This window comes from Scardinius erythrophthalmus (assembly GCF_964197995.2).
Source record: "Scardinius erythrophthalmus genome assembly, chromosome: 3".
In the NCBI taxonomy this organism is placed as follows: Eukaryota; Metazoa; Chordata; class Actinopteri; order Cypriniformes; family Leuciscidae; genus Scardinius; species Scardinius erythrophthalmus.
The window spans coordinates 54485119-54503813 of record NC_138223.1 but is presented as its reverse complement, the minus strand read 5'-3'; the positions used below and the strand labels follow the sequence as shown (position 1 = coordinate 54503813).

The following is an 18695-nucleotide window of genomic DNA, read 5'->3' as shown; positions in this document are numbered from 1 at the left end:
CGTTTGCCATCGTGTGGATATTTGGGAACAATTGCATTCTTGCTCGTTATCAACATTAAATACAACAACTCGCACAAGTTGTTTTTGTATCAAAGAAAGTTCGAGTCTTAAATCTCTCACTCTGTGTCTATATTTATTCTTCTGTGAGTACGTACTAAATCCCCACTTTTGGTGCGTTGTCGAGAACGGCGGTAATGTAGCGCGGCAATACTCTGCACGCAATCTGTCATATGCTCACTGCCTGTCACTAATCACTTATCAACAGATAAGTAGGAGTCAAAATGAAAGAAAGATTCAATTTGTGAAATATTGATCCAACACACAAAAAATAAAAATATTGAAAAATCAACCATGTGACCATGTGAAGAAATGACCAGAAATTGACCTATCGGTAAGCTCCGCCCCCCTTAGTTACGGTTGCTAACTCGGACAAACAAACGGAGTGGCTAACTGTCTTACAATGAGCTAACTGTCTTACAATGACAGCTGTCAGTGTGAAAACCTTGTCCCAAGATGTTTTTGATAAATTTTGGACGCAGAAAGACCAGCATGCATCGAGGAGCATTCAAGTGCAAGTACAGCTCGCTGCATCGTGCGGTGGACATCCAACCCGGCCCACATCCAAGTGTGACGTCAGAAGATACGCCCATGTCCAAATACGGCACGTGACTCATTTCCTGCGGGGGATATCCAACCCGGCCCACATCCAAGTGTGACGTCAGAAGACACGCCCATATCCAAATACGGCACGTGACTCGCATGCGCAAAATGGCGCTGCACTTCCTGTAGGAAATGTTTACGGTTATCATATGGTTATCATAGTTATTGGTTTATAATAAAAATGGTAGGCCCACATGGTCATACGTTACATCTGCATTGCTCACTGGTTTTGTAAGTCAATGACATGGTAATACAAGTAAACAATGTACGTTAAAGTCCCCATGAAATCAAAATTGACCCTATTTACTTTGTTAGCGCATATTACTAGTCTTGTGGTGAACAATTAATCCGTGCAAGAAAATATTTTAAAAAAAATTTTTTTACCATGGTAATCTTTAATCAAAATCTGAAAATGCCCCTCCCCTCTGCATTGGAGGACCTTCTCTGATGACGTAGGTTTGAGGAATTGGTTTGGGCAACGCTTAACCACTCCCCTCAAACCGTTAGTCTGTTATGAGCAGAGATGGAGAGGAGGAGCGCTAGAGTAAAACCCTGCCCTCTGTTCAATATTCCGTTTCACTGGGAAATACGTCATAACACTGGAGAAAAGTCGTTTGCAACTTCCGGTTCACGGGGACTTTAAAACAATATTTTTGTATTTCTGTTACACAAATGGTAATCAATAATCATGGTTTTGCTATAATAAACGTTTAAGGGAGCATATACTTAAACTAAAACGAGTTTGTCACTTTCTTAATTATATGTGGACTCCAAATTGCACTTATATATTTACCCCTTCTAAATAAAAAAAAATAAATGTAAACTTTTTTACATTTCTTTCTATGTGTTTATAGAAATATTGCATTTTTACAACCAAATTAAGACTTATTAATTTGCACTTATTAATTCCTGTTATAGCAAATAAAACAATAGAACAGCAGAATGGAATTTAAGTTAACCTTAAGTTAAAAAAAACAATATGGTGAAACTTGAAAAAAGTTCATTTCAGTAATTCAACTAAAAGCTGATACTAATATATAATATAGATTCATTACATGCAAAGTGAGATATTTCAAGCCTTTATGTGTTCTAAATTTGATTATTATGGCTTACAGCTATGTTGAATTACTAAAATAAAGGAACTTTTGCACAATTTTCTAACACATAAAAACCAGTTAATCCCTCACTTATTTAGTAAGCTAGTTTAACATATCAAAATACCATCAGTTTAAAATATCTTGGTCACAAATTAATATTTTGTGTTAATACATCAAGTTTACACACATGGGTAAATTTTAATTTACACAAAACAATTAAAAAATGTATATCAATCTTTAAACAACTGAAAAATTGGAGTGAGTCTTAGTTTATTGAATTGTAATGATTAACCTCCTTAAGTTTAACTAATTTGCTCATTATCAGGGAAAATAATGATGCAATCATCATATGCAGTCACTAAATGATATGGCAAGATATAAGAAGGAAAAACTCGAGAATGATTCAAGAATGAATTTATTTATATATACATGCATTTATTTATATTATATGAAAAAAATATTTGTGGAAACAAAATATTGTGCTACAACCAACTTATGCATATTACAACAGTTTATCATCACATTACATTATCTAAACGTGTATTGCTTATTTACATAAGCAATACACTTACATAGCAATGACTGAACAGTGAACATAGATTATTTACATAGCAATGACTGAACAACTACAAATTTTTCAATATGCAGTTACAACTGACAGAGTGACAATCAATTCTCAAATTCTCTAGAAGCAGAATAAGATTTACAGAATGTAACGTCACACATAAGCACTGAAATAATATAATTTTCATATCTACCCTTAACGTTAGTTAACGTTAACTTGCCGATACGAAATACACTCAGCCAATGTAACACACAACTCAGTTAAGAGACATCACAGGAGAGTTCCCTTAAGAGAACGTTCTCTCGTACTGCGTTGAAAACGCTGTGGGAAAAGTCCTTTTCTCGAGAATATTGAAGCCTTTATTTTAAAACGCATTGCTGCAGCACATGCGAGAGCTAGAAGCTCGCGTGAGCGTGCTGATTGGCTTGTGCAAAGCAACTGCATGAACCAATGGCGGAACAGCAGAGGAGCGCGAGCCAATCAGGGCGCTTGGCACTCTGCCAGAGTCAAGCGCGCGAAACTGCACGTGACAGAAGAGTATAAATACACAGAGAATCCGCCATTTGACAGATTTTATCTCCTTCAGCTTTCGACTCACCTCGTCGCTGATTCTCTCCAGAGTGAAGCCGCTCGTCGTCGAACAGCCTTCCAGCGGAACTGCTTCGCATCTCGGCGTCTGCCAAGCTGAGCGTTTCCCTGTGGCATCCGACGAGTATCCTTTTTTCTAACTCAAAAGAGCATTCTAAGAGAGCAAATCGCTGTTTTCACAGCGCGCGGCGTTGTTTCAAATGCCGCTCACCGTGTGTGACTCATGCGGGGTCTCCCTGCACGCCTCTGACACACACTCTTGGTGTGTTGCCTGCCTCGGCCCTGAGCACGCCGAGGCAGCGCTCACTAAAGGCGGCTGCCTCCACTGTGACGGAATGCCTGTTGCCACGCTCCGTGCCAGATCTTCCGCCGCCTCGCTGAGTGTTCCCGCCCACCTTCCATCTCCGGCGCCCCGTGAGCCCCGTAGGAAGAAGCGGCGCGACCTGAGGCCTCCTGAACGCGCTCATCTGGACGAATGCACGCCGGGTCTCTCCCCGCACGCTTCGCCCGCGCCTTCATCTCCAGTCCTGTTCTCCCAGAGCGACCAACGCCCCTCTTCTGAAACGGCAGGTCTCGTCTCTTTCGGTCTGTCAACAGAAGAACTGGACGACGCTGTTTCTATGGCAGCATCTGAAAGTGAGGAATGGTCGGGCTCCGCGGACCCCGCCCCCCTCTCTCAGCTGGATCCCACTGACACTCGAGCGAGCATTGACGCCGAACTCTTCCGTGTCATGTCTCGCGCTGTCGAAGAACTGGGACTCGACTGGCTTTCCCCAGCTGAGCCTACCAAAAGCCGCCTCGACGAATGGTACCTGCCGGGGCGCCAACAGGCCCCTCGTCAACGTGCCGCCCCCTTTATGCCCGAGGTCCATGATGAGCTCACTAAAAGCTGGCGCGCGCCCTTTTCAGCGCGAACGCACTCTTAAAGCTTCTTCAACGCTCTCCTCTGTCGACGGCGCTGAAGAGAAGGAGTATGTTTCTCTCCCTCCATTAGAGGAAGCGGTCGCTGCACACTTATGCCCCCCCACTGCTGGGAGTTGGAGGGCTAAAACCGTGCACCCCTCTAAGCCGTGCAGGACCACTTCGGCTCTCGCCAGCCGCGCTTATGCTGCCGCCGGTCAAGCCGCCTCTGCACTCCACGCTATGGCGACCCTGCAGGTGTTTCAAGCTAAGCTCCTCCGCACTATGGACGAGTCTGGCCCGGATCCAGACACCTTCAAAGACCTCAGGAGTGCTACAGATTTGGCGCTGAGGGCCACGAAGACCACCGCGCAAGCACTGGGCCGCAATATGTCTAGCCTGGTTGTCTTAGAGCGCCACCTGTGGCTCACTTTAACGGAGATCAGGGACGCTGACAAAACTGCCTTCCTCGACTCTCCAGTCTCTCCATCCGGTCTCTTCGGCCCTTCTGTAAGTGGCTTCGCTGATCGCTTCACGGAGGCTCAGAAAGCTTCAAGTGCTATGAGGCACTTCCTGCCCAAGCGCTCTAGCTCGGTCCAACGGCGCCCCAAGAGCACGCCGCGACCGGAAAAGCCCGCGTCTCAGGTTCTCCAGCCCCGCCCCGCGGCTGACACCACTCGACGCCTGAAGCCTGCAAAACGATTCCCGTTTCCCAGGCGCCAGGGCCCTCGACCGAAGCTGACGCTCGACCATGAGGCCAAGAAGCCGTCCTAACCGGCAGAAAAAGGGGTCTATGTCCCGCCGCGGCCGGACCAGCCCCGAAGATCGCTCGAGTGCTTCTCACAGCCCCCTCTTCAGTTCAGGCGGCTGGAGCAGTTGTGTATGCAGACAATGGGCCCGTCACGTGTTACGCACCCCTGCACCCAAACGCTGTTTTAACGGCGACCCACACAGAGCACAAAACGAGCAAAATTTCTCCCCTGACTTCATATCAGTTCGAGCCCCCGTCTCTGGGCGTTCCAGATATGATGATGCCTTTGGCTCTTCGGGCTCTAGCCTGGCAGGCTATCCCAGGAGTTTCAAAATGGGTGATAAACATCATAAAGCACGGCTACTCGCTTCAGTTTGCACGCAGACCCCCGCGCTTTCGCGCTGTGATTCAAACCTCGGTCAGCAGCACACTGTGTCATGTCCTCCGCACCGAAGTACTAAGTCTGCTAGCAAAAGGGGCTATCGAGAGGGTTCCTCCTTCTCTAAGCGAGTCAGGCTTTTACAGCCGTTACTTTCTCGTTCCGAAGAAAGACGGCGGCCTGAGGCCCATTTTAGATCTCAGGCATCTGAACAAGGCTCTCATGTCACGGCCGTTCAGGATGCTCACGACCAGACATATACTGGCGCAAATTCGCCCAGGCGACTGGTTTTTCTCAGTAGATCTGAAAGACGCTTACTTTCACATTCAAGTGAATCCCCACCACAGGCCATTCTTGAGATTCGCCTTCGAGGGGCAGACATACCAGTACACGGTTCTACCGTTTGGACTGGCTCTGGCACCTCGTACATTCACGAAGTGCATGGATGCAGCTCTCTCCCCCCTGAGACAGCGGGGAATGCGCATTCTAAACTACCTCGACGACTGGCTCATTCTGACTCACAAACTCACAAAGCCTGGCTCCTCAGCCATCTAGAATGTCTAGGGCTCAGGGTGAACTTTTCAAAGAGTATTCTGTCACCCAGCCAACGTATCATGTTCCTGGGGACAGTATTCGACTCCGTTCTTATGAGAGCATGGCCCTCCCCGGCCCGTGCTCTATCGATTCAGCGGCTCGCCGCATCGTTCACGGAGGGCTCTCATGCACCCCTCAGAACGTTTCAGAGGATCCTTGGCCTTATGGCCTCAGCATCATCAGTACTCCAACTAGGCCTACTGCGCATGCGTCCTCTTCAGCTATGGCTAGCACCTCGGGTGCCACCCCACGCCTGGCACTCAGGCCGATTGATTATCAAGGTGGATCAGCGCTGTGTTCAAGCCCTGGCCCCTTGGACGAACGCCAGCTGGTTTCAGCAGGGCGTGAGTATGGGGGTGGTCTCCAAGAGGAGGGTGATTTCAACAGACGCTTCCAACTTAGGTTGGGGAGCCCTGTACGAGGGCAGGCCTGCCTCCGGCCTCTGGTTGAGCTCGGAGAAACGCCTACACATCAACTGCCTCGAAATGAGGGCAGTTTTTCTGGCCCTGAAAACCTTCCTCCCATACCTGGCTGGATACCACGTATTGGTTCGGACGGACAACATGTCAGTGGTATCTTACATAAATCGCCAGGGCGGCCTCAGGTCCCGCAACCTGCTTGCCATAGCCACACAGCTACTGTTATGGGCTCACACCAATCTGCGCTCGCTCAGGGCAGCTCACGTGCCGGGCACGTTGAACACAGGAGCAGACATGCTCTCTCGGGGCAGGGTTCCCCCAGAGGAATGGTCTCTCCACCCTCAGACGATTCTCCTACTTTGGGAGGTCTTCGGGAAGGCGGAAGTAGATCTCTTCGCCTCAGAAGACAATCGTCACTGCCCAATCTTCTTTTCAAAGAGCAGGGATGCGTTGGCCCACGACTGGCCCAGCCTTCCCCTCTATGCTTTTCCTCCGGTCTCGATGCTCCCTCAGGTCATCGAACGGATCAGAGACACGAAATGCGCAGTGCTCCTGATAGCTCCTCTATGGCGAACCCAGTCTTGGTTCCCGGAGCTGATACGGCTGTCTGTGACAGACCCTTGGCCAATCCCAGTGAGGCGCGACCTCCTGGCTCAGGCTAGCAGGACTATATGGCATCCCCGTCCCGATTTGTGGGCCCTACACGCTTGGCCACTCAACAGGTACCCCAGGACCTCCCAGAGGGCGTCCTGAACACGATCAGGGAAGCTAGAGCTCCGTCTACCAGACGCCTCTACCACCATAAATGGTCAGTGTTTTCCAGCTGGTGTTTAGCTCGAAACCTCGACCCACACACTTGTGAAATTCCAAGAGTGCTATCCTTTCTCCAGGAGATGCTGGATGCGGGTCGCTCCCCCTCCACTCTCAAGGTATACGTAGCAGCCATTGCTGCACAGCATGTATTGGAAGCCGGAGCCTCCTTAGGAAAATGCGACCTTATAGTTCGCTTCCTTAAGGGCGCCAGAAGGCTTAACCCGCCTCGGCCGCCATCTGTCCCAGCATGGGACCTTTCTTTGGTTCTGCGGGCTCTTAAGGGACCTCCCTTTGAACCACTTCGGTTAGCCGACCTGAAACCTTTCTCCCTGAAAACCGCCCTGAAGTTGGCACTGGCGTCAGTCAAGAGAGTAAGTGACTTACAGGCGCTCTCTACTAGCGCTTCCTGTCTGGAATTCGGCCCCAATGACTCTAAGGTCATCCTTAGGCCAAGACATGGATATATTCCTAAGGTGCTCTCAACTCCGTTCAGAGCCCAGGTTATTTCTCTGTCAGCTCTTCCCATCTCAGAAGAGTTCAGTGATGTTCTCACACTCTGCCCTGTCAGGGCTTTGAGGATTTATTTAGAGCGTTCAGCCTCTTTCAGACAGTCTGAACAGCTTTTTGTTTGCTTCGGGGGCCGAACCAAAGGTCTTCCTGTCACGAAGCTCACGCTGTCCAGGTGGATAGTGGATGCCATTGCTCTGGCCTACACCTCACTGGGCCTTACATGTCCCATAGGTGTAAGAGCTCACTCCACGAGAGGCGTCGCCTCCTCGTGGGCCTGGTCAAGTGGTGTTCCTATCGAAGACATTTGTGCGGCGGCCGGATGGTCCGTCCCGTCCACATTTGTGGGATTTTACAACCTGGAAGTTCCTGCTCTGCAGGCACGAGTTCTCTCTATCTAAGCTCTAGCTCTGCGGACCCAGGCTAGTTTTGATATTTCCTTCTGTCACATTTGTGCGATGACCGGCTAGTCTGTTTCGTCCACATTTGTGAAACGTTACAACCCAAAAGTCCCTGCTCCGCAGGTACAAATTCTCTCTAGCTAGGCCCTGGCTCTATGGATCCAGACTAGTTACGAAAATGCCTATGTAGGACCTTATGCGGCGGCCGGCTGGTCCGTTCCGTCCGCACCTTAAACCTCTATGGCACCTGCCTTATAGGCATGAGTAAGTCTCTATCTAACGTATGCGGCGGCCGGCTGGTCCGTTCCGTCCGCATCTTAAACCTCTATGGTACCTGCCTTATAGGCATGAGTAGTCTCTATCTAACGTATGCGGCGGCCGGCTGGTCCGTTCCGTCCGCATCTTAAACCTCTATGGTACCTGCCTTTTAGGCATGAGTAGTCTCTATCTAACGCTGGCTCTGTGGACCCAGACTAGTTTTTGACTCAGACACTGGTTGTCATCTCGAGTTGTGGGATTCTTAAGACTGGCCCTTGGCCCAGCTTTATCTGTTTGGATATCTAAGGGCCCGAAGATTCGGTCTCTTTATCCTAGGCTATTCTGTACTTCCTGGAGCTCTCGGTGAGTCAGATTGGCCAAAGACGACAAGCACGGCGTTTTAAATAGTGTTCCCACAGCGTTTTCAACGCAGTACGAGAGAACGTTCTCGTAAGGGAACGTACTTGGTTACTTACGTAACCTCGGTTCCCTTAGAGATAAGGGAACGAGTACTGCGTTGCCTTGCCGTGCTATTGTCTCTTATGGCAGGTGTCTTTTCGCTTCAGTCGATTTAAACCTGTCAAATGGCGGATTCTCTGTGTATTTATACTCTTCTGTCACGTGCAGTTTCGCGCGCTTGACTCTGGCAGAGTGCCAAGCGCCCCGATTGGCTCGCGCTCCTCTGCTGTTCCGCCATTGGTTCGTGCAGTTGCTTTGCACAAGCCAATCAGCACGCTCACGCGAGCTTCTAGCTCTCGCATGTGCTGCAGCAATGCGTTTTAAAATAAAGGCTTCAATATTCTCGAGAAAAGGACTTTTCCCACAGCGTTTTCAACGCAGTACTCGTTCCCTTATCTCTAAGGGAACCGAGGTTACGTAAGTAACCAAGTACGTTAAATGACCAAATGTAAGTTGAAGATAATTCATAGTTCTAAAACAACATCTTCAAATCTTATTCATTCGCATTACATCCATATTTTGACAATTTATTACATATCACGGACTTTTGCGCTCGGAGCAGGCATGCTAGTCAAGTGATCAGTCGCACTGCACTGACCTCATAAACTATTATTAAAGTAATAAGAGCTGCTTTCAACAGGTAACATTTCATTCTCATACAACTCATTCGTATAATGTTGAACAGTATTTATACTAAAACCGCGTGGCTTGTTTTGTGCATTTTGTTTCGCAGTTACCTTCGTCTTCTTGTCTTCTCGATGCTTCTTCGTTAATGAGAATGTGTCCAATTTGGGCATGGGCGTGCCGGCCTAATGGCTTCTGACGTCACACTTGGATGTGGGCCGGGTTGGATGTCCACCGCAGGTTGCAGCGAGAGGCTTCTCTTCAAGTGGGACTTACACAGCAAAAACTCCAGTGTTAAATTAACACTCCTGGGAGTGTATATGAGTCCACACTCAAGAGTGTAAAGTGTTAAAATATGAGTGTTAAATTAACACTCAAGAGTGTTTAAGTTAATGAGATAATTAAGTGATTAATTGAGTGATGATTGAGCATTATTGAAGACACCTGATGTTAACAAGCAGAATCACTGAAGGACAAAATCTCAAATTGTAAGCCACCGTTATGGTGATCAGTGTTTGCTTTAGTTGGGCTCTAGACCCTTATGTGTTTACTTTAGATGTTGTTTGGCTGCTGTATCTGAGTTATAACTGCCAGATGAACAAAGAAAAAAAGTGATCTGATGGTGTTGGTTATATTATGACAATCATCCTTTGAATTTGATCACTGAACTCATTAAGATCTTTATTTCTTACTTAGATTTATGTTGTTGATTACAGCATAAATGTGATTCTGCATAAATATCCAGAATTTTAGATATAATACAAAGGATTTCTTAAAAGTTGTATATATTAAAAAAAAAAAAAACTTTATTTTAGGCACACACAGACATCAAGATTCGGTCTATGCATCTCAACAATGGTGATGAGCAGAATATTCAATTAGGAAAAGTACATCACATAGACAATTCAGATCATAATTTATTAATACCGCAATGCATGATGGGAGCCATTAATGAGTTGTGATTGGTGGCAGCCACTGCAACATGCTTTATTATTGTCACCATTGTTGAGATTCACAGGCTGATTATTGATGTCTGTGTTTCTAAATAAAATCATTTGAAAGTATTTTGATCAGACCAATGTTTATTAAATATTTTGGATCATATAAAAAATGCTGAAAATCATATGCTGTAGAATCACAGAGCTGCTGTAATTAAAAAATTTAAACCAAACTATCTCAATAAGTTTCGTTTTTCGGATCACAACATGATTATGTCAAAACATAACTAACACCATCGGATCACATTGTCTCTTTGTTCACCTGACTGTTATAAATCGATAACAGCAGACAAGCAAAATTTTAAGTAAACCTATAAGGGTCAAGAGCCCAACTAAAGCAAACACCCATCACCACAATGGAAACTTACAATTTGTGATTTTCTCCTTCAGTGATTCTGCTTGTTAACATCAGGTGTCTTCAATAATGCTCAATCATCACTAAATTAATCACTTAATTATCTCATTAACTTTAACACTCTTGAGTGTTAATTTAACACTCATATTTTAACACTTTACACTCTTGAGTGTGGACTCATATACACTCCCAGGAGTGTTAATTTAACACTGGAGTTTTTGCTGTGTATATATGTCATGGAGGGATAAAAGATTATAAAATAGATATGGTGGGTAACAAGATTAATTTGGAAGCGAGAGTTTAAAGATCACAAACAAGCGGGAGAAGCCTCATGTTGCGATGGCAGACGTCACGATCGCAGAAAAACAATATCTAGGATCAACACTGTTCATTTATACCGCAGGGTAAGTTTAAATTAATTTACATTTAACCAGTTTAATATAGAGAGGCACTCCCAGTCAACAATTTGATCTCTCAGTGATCTCTTAGAAGAAAAGGGTCTATCAGGCGCTACATATTTGGAACCCCTAAAAGGTTCTATACAGAACCCTTTTTAAGGGTTCAATCAAAAGAACCCTTTAGGGTTCTTTGTAACCAGGAAAAAGGTTCTATATGGAACCTTTTAGGGGTTAATTCATTAGGGGAAAGTGGGGTGAGTTGTGCCAATTTTTACTCAAAGTGACTTTAAAGTGAGGCCATGGCAGTAATGCCTTCAACTTAAGGATGTACATATATTTCAGGATGTGGTGCATCCCTGAGAACAATAACTTTGGATCTGAAAAAAATTGTTTCAGAAATATAGCTCTCAGGAAAAAAGTGGTCTCATGGCACAACTTGCCCCTGGTGCGGGGGAAGTTGTGCCTTTGGGGGAATACATTGGGGTAAATTGTGCCAGTGATTTCTGAAGTAAAACAGAACATTTTAATGTTATGAACCGTAATGCTATATGAAAGCAAGATAAATTCAATACAAAATTACTCATTTAAGGTTTATTTAGATATTTGTCACCCTGGAATACCATAGCATGTGTTTTTCCTACTATGGTCAATTGCATAATGATTTTGTATTGAACATAACTCTGGATCACAGTGTCATAGAGACAAGGGGGCGGGTTCATTTTACTCAGACGACCATTCAGTCTCTCAGGATCATTGTGAAGCTATCAAGCCACGCCGTAGCAACCATTTAGAGCACCATAGCAACACAATATATGATATTTGTGAATCATTTCAGGCAAAAAGGCTTTGGCAATGGATGCCTGTTGACATAGTGCTGTCTGTCAATTATGTAACATATAAGAATAAAGTGACTAGGCTAATTTCTAAACATCCTATTGTGATATAGGCCACTTAAAAACAGAATAAAACTTCTCTTTAATAACAGTGCAAACTCAAAACTGAAATCAGTGTTAGCTAAATTAAACAAATAGCAGGCAGGCCTAAGTCAAACAATGATGAGGCATGACCATCTCCTCACTTCTCAAGATTATCCCCTGTGAGTATGTAGGTCTTGGTGGTCTGGATCTGGCACAACTTAACCCAGGCCCTTTGGCACAAATCACCCCAGACCCACAAGTTTGAATAATTAGCATGATCCAGCAGTTAAGAGCTAACATCATGCTAACTGTATAGACTCATTGTGTAGCCTACTAAAGCACTAAAACATGTGTGAAATGTTGTCAAACTTGTCTATAATTGTTCAGACACTACAATCAAAAAACCTTAATCATAGAAATTTTACTTTGAAAGGGAAAAAACAGTTTTTTGCACTAAAATGTGCTTAACTCTCATGCCATGTGTCTCTCTTCTTTGGAGGACGAGTAAAAGGGATTGCTTTTCAAAATTATGTGGTCACATGACCAATTTCTTCTATGGTTTTCCAGAAACAAGGGGTGGAACTACTTCCCCCCTGGCACAAATCACCCCACTCTCCCCTATCATTTGTCATTTTGTGCCAAAAGGGTTCTTTCTTGTCATTATAGAACCTTTTTAGCATAAAATGTTCTTTGGAGTTGAGTAAAGAACCCTATGGTTCTATATAGAACCCCGATGAACCATTTTTTCTAAGAGTGTGAGCTCTCAGGAGACTCGTGATGTGGTCACAACCTGAGTTCACAGTGAGCTAAAAGTGTAACCTCACAGCGCCCTCACTGTGTGCTCTATGCTATAGAAGGACTATCCAATTGCGTTCAGAGTCATTTGAACTATGCCCGTTGATCACGCCTCTTGTGCAGGAGAAAACACAGAGCAGACTCACCAGACTAATGTTCAATCTTAAAAGACTGAGTTTGGTCTGGTGATAGCCAGACTACACAAAGACTAGATACCCAGCATGCATTGCAGCATGAAGGTTTCGATCGTCACCATTGTTGAGATTCATAAGCTGATTCTTGATGTCTCTTTGTGTCTAATTGATACAGTAGTTCAAATGTTTGTGTCTTATTATGCAATTCAGATCCATTATAAATGATTATGACACTGTTGGATATCAAACGGTGTACTCTGAGGTCTATTATAATTTTAAATATCAATGTCAAACAAAATAATAAAATATCAACATCTGAATCTCTATTATTCTCAATACCAACTTTTGTAGACGTCTGACAGAAATAAAGTCAGTCTGGTTAGTAATAAGTGAAGCTGGTAATGCTGTTTGTGGAGTTGTTTAATCCTCCTCTGCTGAGATCTTCACAGATTTAATGTCTTCTTTTATTTGATCTAAGGCTGTGGCTGAAGTCAGTTGTATGTTTGGAGAATGTTCTTATGAGAAAGATCTGTTATCAGGGTGTGCATTCATACTGTGAGCTGACCATGTGACACCACGCACGTCCCATCATTGCCTCTCTCATCTACTACGCAATATCACAGTTTGACATGTCTGTCATTGGAAAGTTCCACGTGGTGTCATGAATAATTAAGAGCAAGTGTCTTCTCATTGGATAAGAAAACTCAGTCACATGAATAATTATGAGACACCGATGAGTCATCAAAGTACTATAGTGCTCTGACACGATGAAGATTTTAAACCCGGAAGATGAAAATAGTGGAAAAAGCTATGGCAGGTGATGTTCAGATGTTCCCCAGTCACACGAGACACGACAGACACTAAATCAGGGCATAAATGAGAGATTTAATATCCCAAAGTCTCTTTATGGCACAGCAGTACTGATGTCCATCATTGAGTCTCTGTTATAGTGACAGTATGGGCTGTTTAGTCTAATGTAAATCATGTCAGCTATGTTTTGGTGTGAACAGCTTCTCTATTAACAAAGACTGATAATGGAAAAAAATATAAAATGAAAATGTATTTTACTACAGAAAGACCTGAACTTTTGTGTACAGCCCAGCAGGCACCTTGATGTCAAAATTATGTCAAGAAATAGGTCAAAAATGAAAGTCATATTGACGCCAAAGTGTCGATGTCAATTTGATGTCAAGATTTTGACCTCTGCTGATGTCATTTTGCCAAACAAAAAGGTGAAATGCATGGCCGCACACTTATCACCAGCTTCACTTAAACTAACCAGATTAACTTTTAATTAACATTAAAACTGCTGTTTTGCACAGAAATTCATTGCAGCCGGCTTTGTTTTTGATGTTTATTTGTGAGTAGGTATTGTATGAATAACATAAGTATGGCGTCATTTTTTAGTCAAATGTTATGAGCGTGTAAGACATGCTCACGAGCACATTATGTTATTTCACACGCGCAAAAATGAACCTTCAGCTGGCATGATAAAAGTACTCGCGCACAAATTCAACAACCGAGAGGTGTACAGGTAGCTGCGAGCGAGCGCCTGGCATACTCTCATGCTTGTACTGTGGAATCCTGCTCGCGCGCAGCGGGCTTCTGCTCGCGGAGTGCTGTTTTGCTCGCGCAGTGGATTTCTGCTCGCTCAGCTGATTTCTGCTCGCTCGAGTCTACAAGACTTTTGACAATTTGGGGGCGGAAACCAAGGAGGGCACTGACCCTCTTATGATTGGTCACTTTCATCATGGAAAATCTTGGGAAATCCTAACCCCGCCCACCTTCAGACGCAGCGCGAGTCACTCAGCTCGCTCTGCTACTCCGGCTATCTCTGTATATTTTAGGCAACGAAATATGTGATAAAACACCTTACTAACTATTTTCGTTTTCATTTAAAGAAATCTTAAACATGATAGCCACACAAATGCGGTTCATGCAACACGTATTGATTATATTCACTGCACATAACGTTTGCCTATTTATAAATATATATATATATATATATATATAAAACAAAAACCTGCCTCTTTTCGTTTTAAATATAATATAAAAACATTAAACATTTTAATATGGCCCAGGCAATATGTGCATTTGTACTAAACAACAGATTTTGCAGTAAACAACAGTTTTTAAATTTTTAAATACAATTTTTAAATACAATTATTACAATTTAAAATGACAAAACTCAACCCAGTCTCTTTTTGTTAAATTTCAGTTTTATCAATATTAGCCATTATAAAAGTATAAGTAAAAGGTATAAGAAGCTATACAAATAAAGCAAACAATTCAGTCAAACACACAAAGTCAGCGCTCTATAAAACCATACAAAGGTAATGTTAAATAGCTTATAAAGTTATGAAACTTCCCCTCAGCCAAAACGATTGACCAGGGAATAAATTATAGATTCACGAGACCAAAAATCGCCCGTTAGATATACACAAGACGAATTATATCTCATTTTTAACCACTACAGAGACGCCAGCGAAAGCGGCGAACGTCAGAACGACTATAGCTGAGGAAAGGCTGTTCCAGGCGGGGTACATGAGTGCCGAGCGCCCGGTCATCGTTGTATGGTTAGACTAGCGCTGACTTTGTATGTTTGACTGAATTGTTTGCTTTATTTGTATAGCTTCTTATACCTTTTACTCATACTTTTATCATGGCTAATATTGATAAAACTGAAATTTAACAAAAAGAGACTGGGTTGAGTTTTGTCATTTTAAATTGTAGGCTAATAATTGTGTTTAAAAATTTTAAAACTGTAATGTTGTTTACTGCAAAATCTGTTGCTTAGTACAAATGCACATATTGCCTGAGCCATATTAAAATGTTTAATGTTTTTATATTATATTTAAAACGAAAAGAGGCAGGTTTGTGTTTTATATTTTGTTTTGTTTTTATAAATAGGCAAACATTATGAGGCGTGAATATAATCAATACGCGTTGCATGAACCACATTTGTGTGGCTATCATGTTTAAGATTTCTTTAAATGAAAACGAAAATAGTTAGTAAGGTGTTTTATCACATATTTCGTTGCCTAAAATATACAGAGATAGCCGGAGTTGCAGAGCGAGCTGAGTGACTCGCGCTGCGTCTGAAGGTGGGCGGGGTTAGGATTTCCCAAGATTTTCCATGATGAAAGTGACCAATCATAAGAGGGTCAGTGCCCTCCTTGGTTTCCGCCCCCAAATTGTCAAAAGTCGTGTAGACTCGAGCGAGCAGAAATCAGCTGAGCGAGCAGAAATCCGCTGCGCGCGAGCAGGATTCCACTGTACAAGCATGAGAGTATGCCAGGCGCTCGCTCGCAGCTACCTGTACACCTCTCGGTTGTTGAATTTGTGCGCGAGTACTTTTATCATGCCAGCTGAAGGTTCATTTTTGCGCGTGTGAAATAACATAATGTGCTCGTGAGCATGTCTTACACGCTCATAACATTTGACTAAAAAATGACGCCATACATAAGTCAACGTAGCTTTACACATACACACACTTTGCACTAAAAGTAAATCCAAAATAGTGATGTCACTGTCTAAGCAGAGGGATGTTGTGCAACCCTATGGAACATAGTCTATGACAAATGAGGTAATAATCAATATTTCCCAGTGATTATTTCCAGGATAAACTGAGATGCCCCCAAGCTGGCTTCTTAAAACTGACAAAATATTTAAAAAGAGCCAAAAGAGCCGTTCTTTTGAACGGCTCTTTGAAAGGAACGATCCGGATCCCCTCAAAGAGCCATAAATCCCATCACTACAGCCCAGTGATTTTATAGCATACAATTTGTAGCATTTTCTATATAATTAAAAATATTTCTTAAAAGTTCTGTTCAAAAGATGTTTTATTTGGACACACAGAGATCAAGATTCAGCCTGTGAATCTCAACAATGGTGACAAAAATAAAGCATGTTGCAGTGCATTCTGGGTGCCACCAATCAAAACCCATTCATGGCTCCCATCATGCATTGCAGTATGAATAAATTATGATCTGGATTGTCTTATTTATTTTGTTTGCCACCATTGTTGAGATTCATACACTCAATCTTGATGTCTGTTTGTGCCTAAAAAAAAAACAGTTTTTTTTTTTAATCAAAACAACTTTTAAGAAATAGTTCAGATTATATTGAACTTTCTGGATCTCATTTTTTAGAATCACAGTGATGCTGTATATCAACAATATAAATCTAAGTCAGAGATTAGACTCTAAATGAGTTTTGTGATTCAGGTCAAGTGATGATTATGTCAAAACATAACCAACAACATCTGATCACTTTTTCTCTTTGTTCATCTGGCAGTTATAACGTGTAAGAGTGTCCTTACAACAGCCAAACAAAATCTCAAGTAAAAAATGTAAGGGTCAAGAGCCCAACTAAAGCAAACACTATTCTCCATAATGGCAACTTAAAAATAGAGATTTTCTCTTTCAGTGATTCTGCTTGTTAACATCAGGTGTATTCAATCATGCTCAATCATCACTCAATTCATCACTTAATTATCTCATTAACATTTTAATCACTGGAGTTTTTGCTGTGTACGTTTTAGGAGAACATTCTGGGAACCAAAATAAAACTACCCGCTGAAAACATTATTAGAACTTCATGGTAATGCTCTCAGAACGTTTTTAGAACAAAACATTTCTAACATTTCATGTGTGTGAGGAAGTGATGCGGGTCAGTGTCTGTGGTGTGAACACACTCCCTCATCATCATCTACAGAGGATACTGTGGTTTCTGTCATCTCGCCTATTTACATCTTTACAACACGTGATACAGCGCTCTCTCAGACACACACAGACCTCTCTGATGTTACTGATATATTAGTTATGATTATATGTGTTTTACACCATATCTGTGTGCTCTGTCCACTTCACTCATGCAGAATATTCTGACTTACCAGGTTTAATTCCCAGGTTAATCTCTGTGTATTTATCAAGTTTTCCCCGTCCTGTCCTCACACTACACCAGTATTTGCCTTGATCCTCTGTTCTCAGATCAGTGATGGTGACGGTGAAGATGCAGGTCGTTCTGTCATCGGTCAGAGAGAATCTCCTGTCTTTAGCTGGAGATCCAGATTCAACAGGAATGTCTTTATAAATATCTTTCACTAGGCTTACTAAACACTCTCCTCTGCAGAGATACTTATTCTGCTCTTCATATCCAGACTCATAGGGACAGCGTATTTCAACTTTTCCTCCTTCATAACCAGTGAAAGTCAAGATCTCCGTCGTCTCACACGCCAAGACTAAAAACATAAGAGAGAGAAACTGAGCTCAGAGCGAACATGGACCTGATTGAGAACAGGTGCTGTTTTAGAAAGACCCAGAAACACAGAATAAACTCTTACCTGACATGATGAGCAGGAGAAATATGAGAAGTTTATGATCACAGATCTGGATCATTTTCTGCTTTATCTGTGAGCCGCTGGTGGCCTGTGTTATGAAGAGCTCTCTCTCTCTCTCTCTCCCACTAACTCACTCACTCACTCACCCCCCCCCCCCCCCCCCCCCCCCCCCCCTGAAAATATGGCAATACTGTATTACTATTGGAAACATTGACTCATCACAGGAAATATAAGCTCATCTTCTCAGAATCTATGGAGTGATAAATGTGAATAAATGATCTCAGTGTGAATTACTTCATCAGCTTTTATGGAGGGTGTTGCAGAAAAGCAGAAGTAAACGTACAGAGACAGAGTGAAGAGAGAACCAAGAAATCAGCCACGAACAACGACGCACTCTCAAATAATGAAATATATGACAAATAAGACAAAAATAATCAAAGTTGATTTATTAAAAACCCAATGACATCAAAATATTAGTTTTGTGGCTTTTAGTTCTTATCTATCAGCTCAGAGTTCATTTATGCTAGTGAACTCCTTTAACATGATAAATATTTAACATGTACAAATTCACTTCCGAGAACTTGAGCCAAACATATTCATGATCTGCTGCTACAGTGATTTCTGTCCAATCAAATGCTCTGAACATTGAGAAAGTCCCTCCCCCTGAAACCATGTGACACTGACTAGCAAGTAGCAAAAGACTATTGGACATTTCTAAAAGGAGCGTTTGACAAGTTCAACA

At 43.0% G+C, this 18695-nt stretch overlaps 1 protein-coding gene across 1 annotated transcript in view; it reads right to left on the bottom strand.

Annotated features, from left to right (window-relative positions):
- Positions 1–18068, bottom strand: part of LOC308687488 (adhesion G protein-coupled receptor E3-like) — a 43646-nt gene extending 25578 nt beyond the window's left edge. Inside the window, exons 1-2 of the mRNA XM_081360060.1 lie at positions 17957–18068; positions 17507–17854 (exon numbers count right to left, since the gene is read on the bottom strand). Coding sequence (XP_081216186.1) covers positions 17507–17854; positions 17957–18011 — 403 coding nt within the window. The 5' untranslated portion in view covers positions 18012–18068. The remainder of the gene's footprint in view (positions 1–17506; positions 17855–17956) is intronic.
- Between the last annotated feature and the right edge of the window lie 627 nt (positions 18069–18695).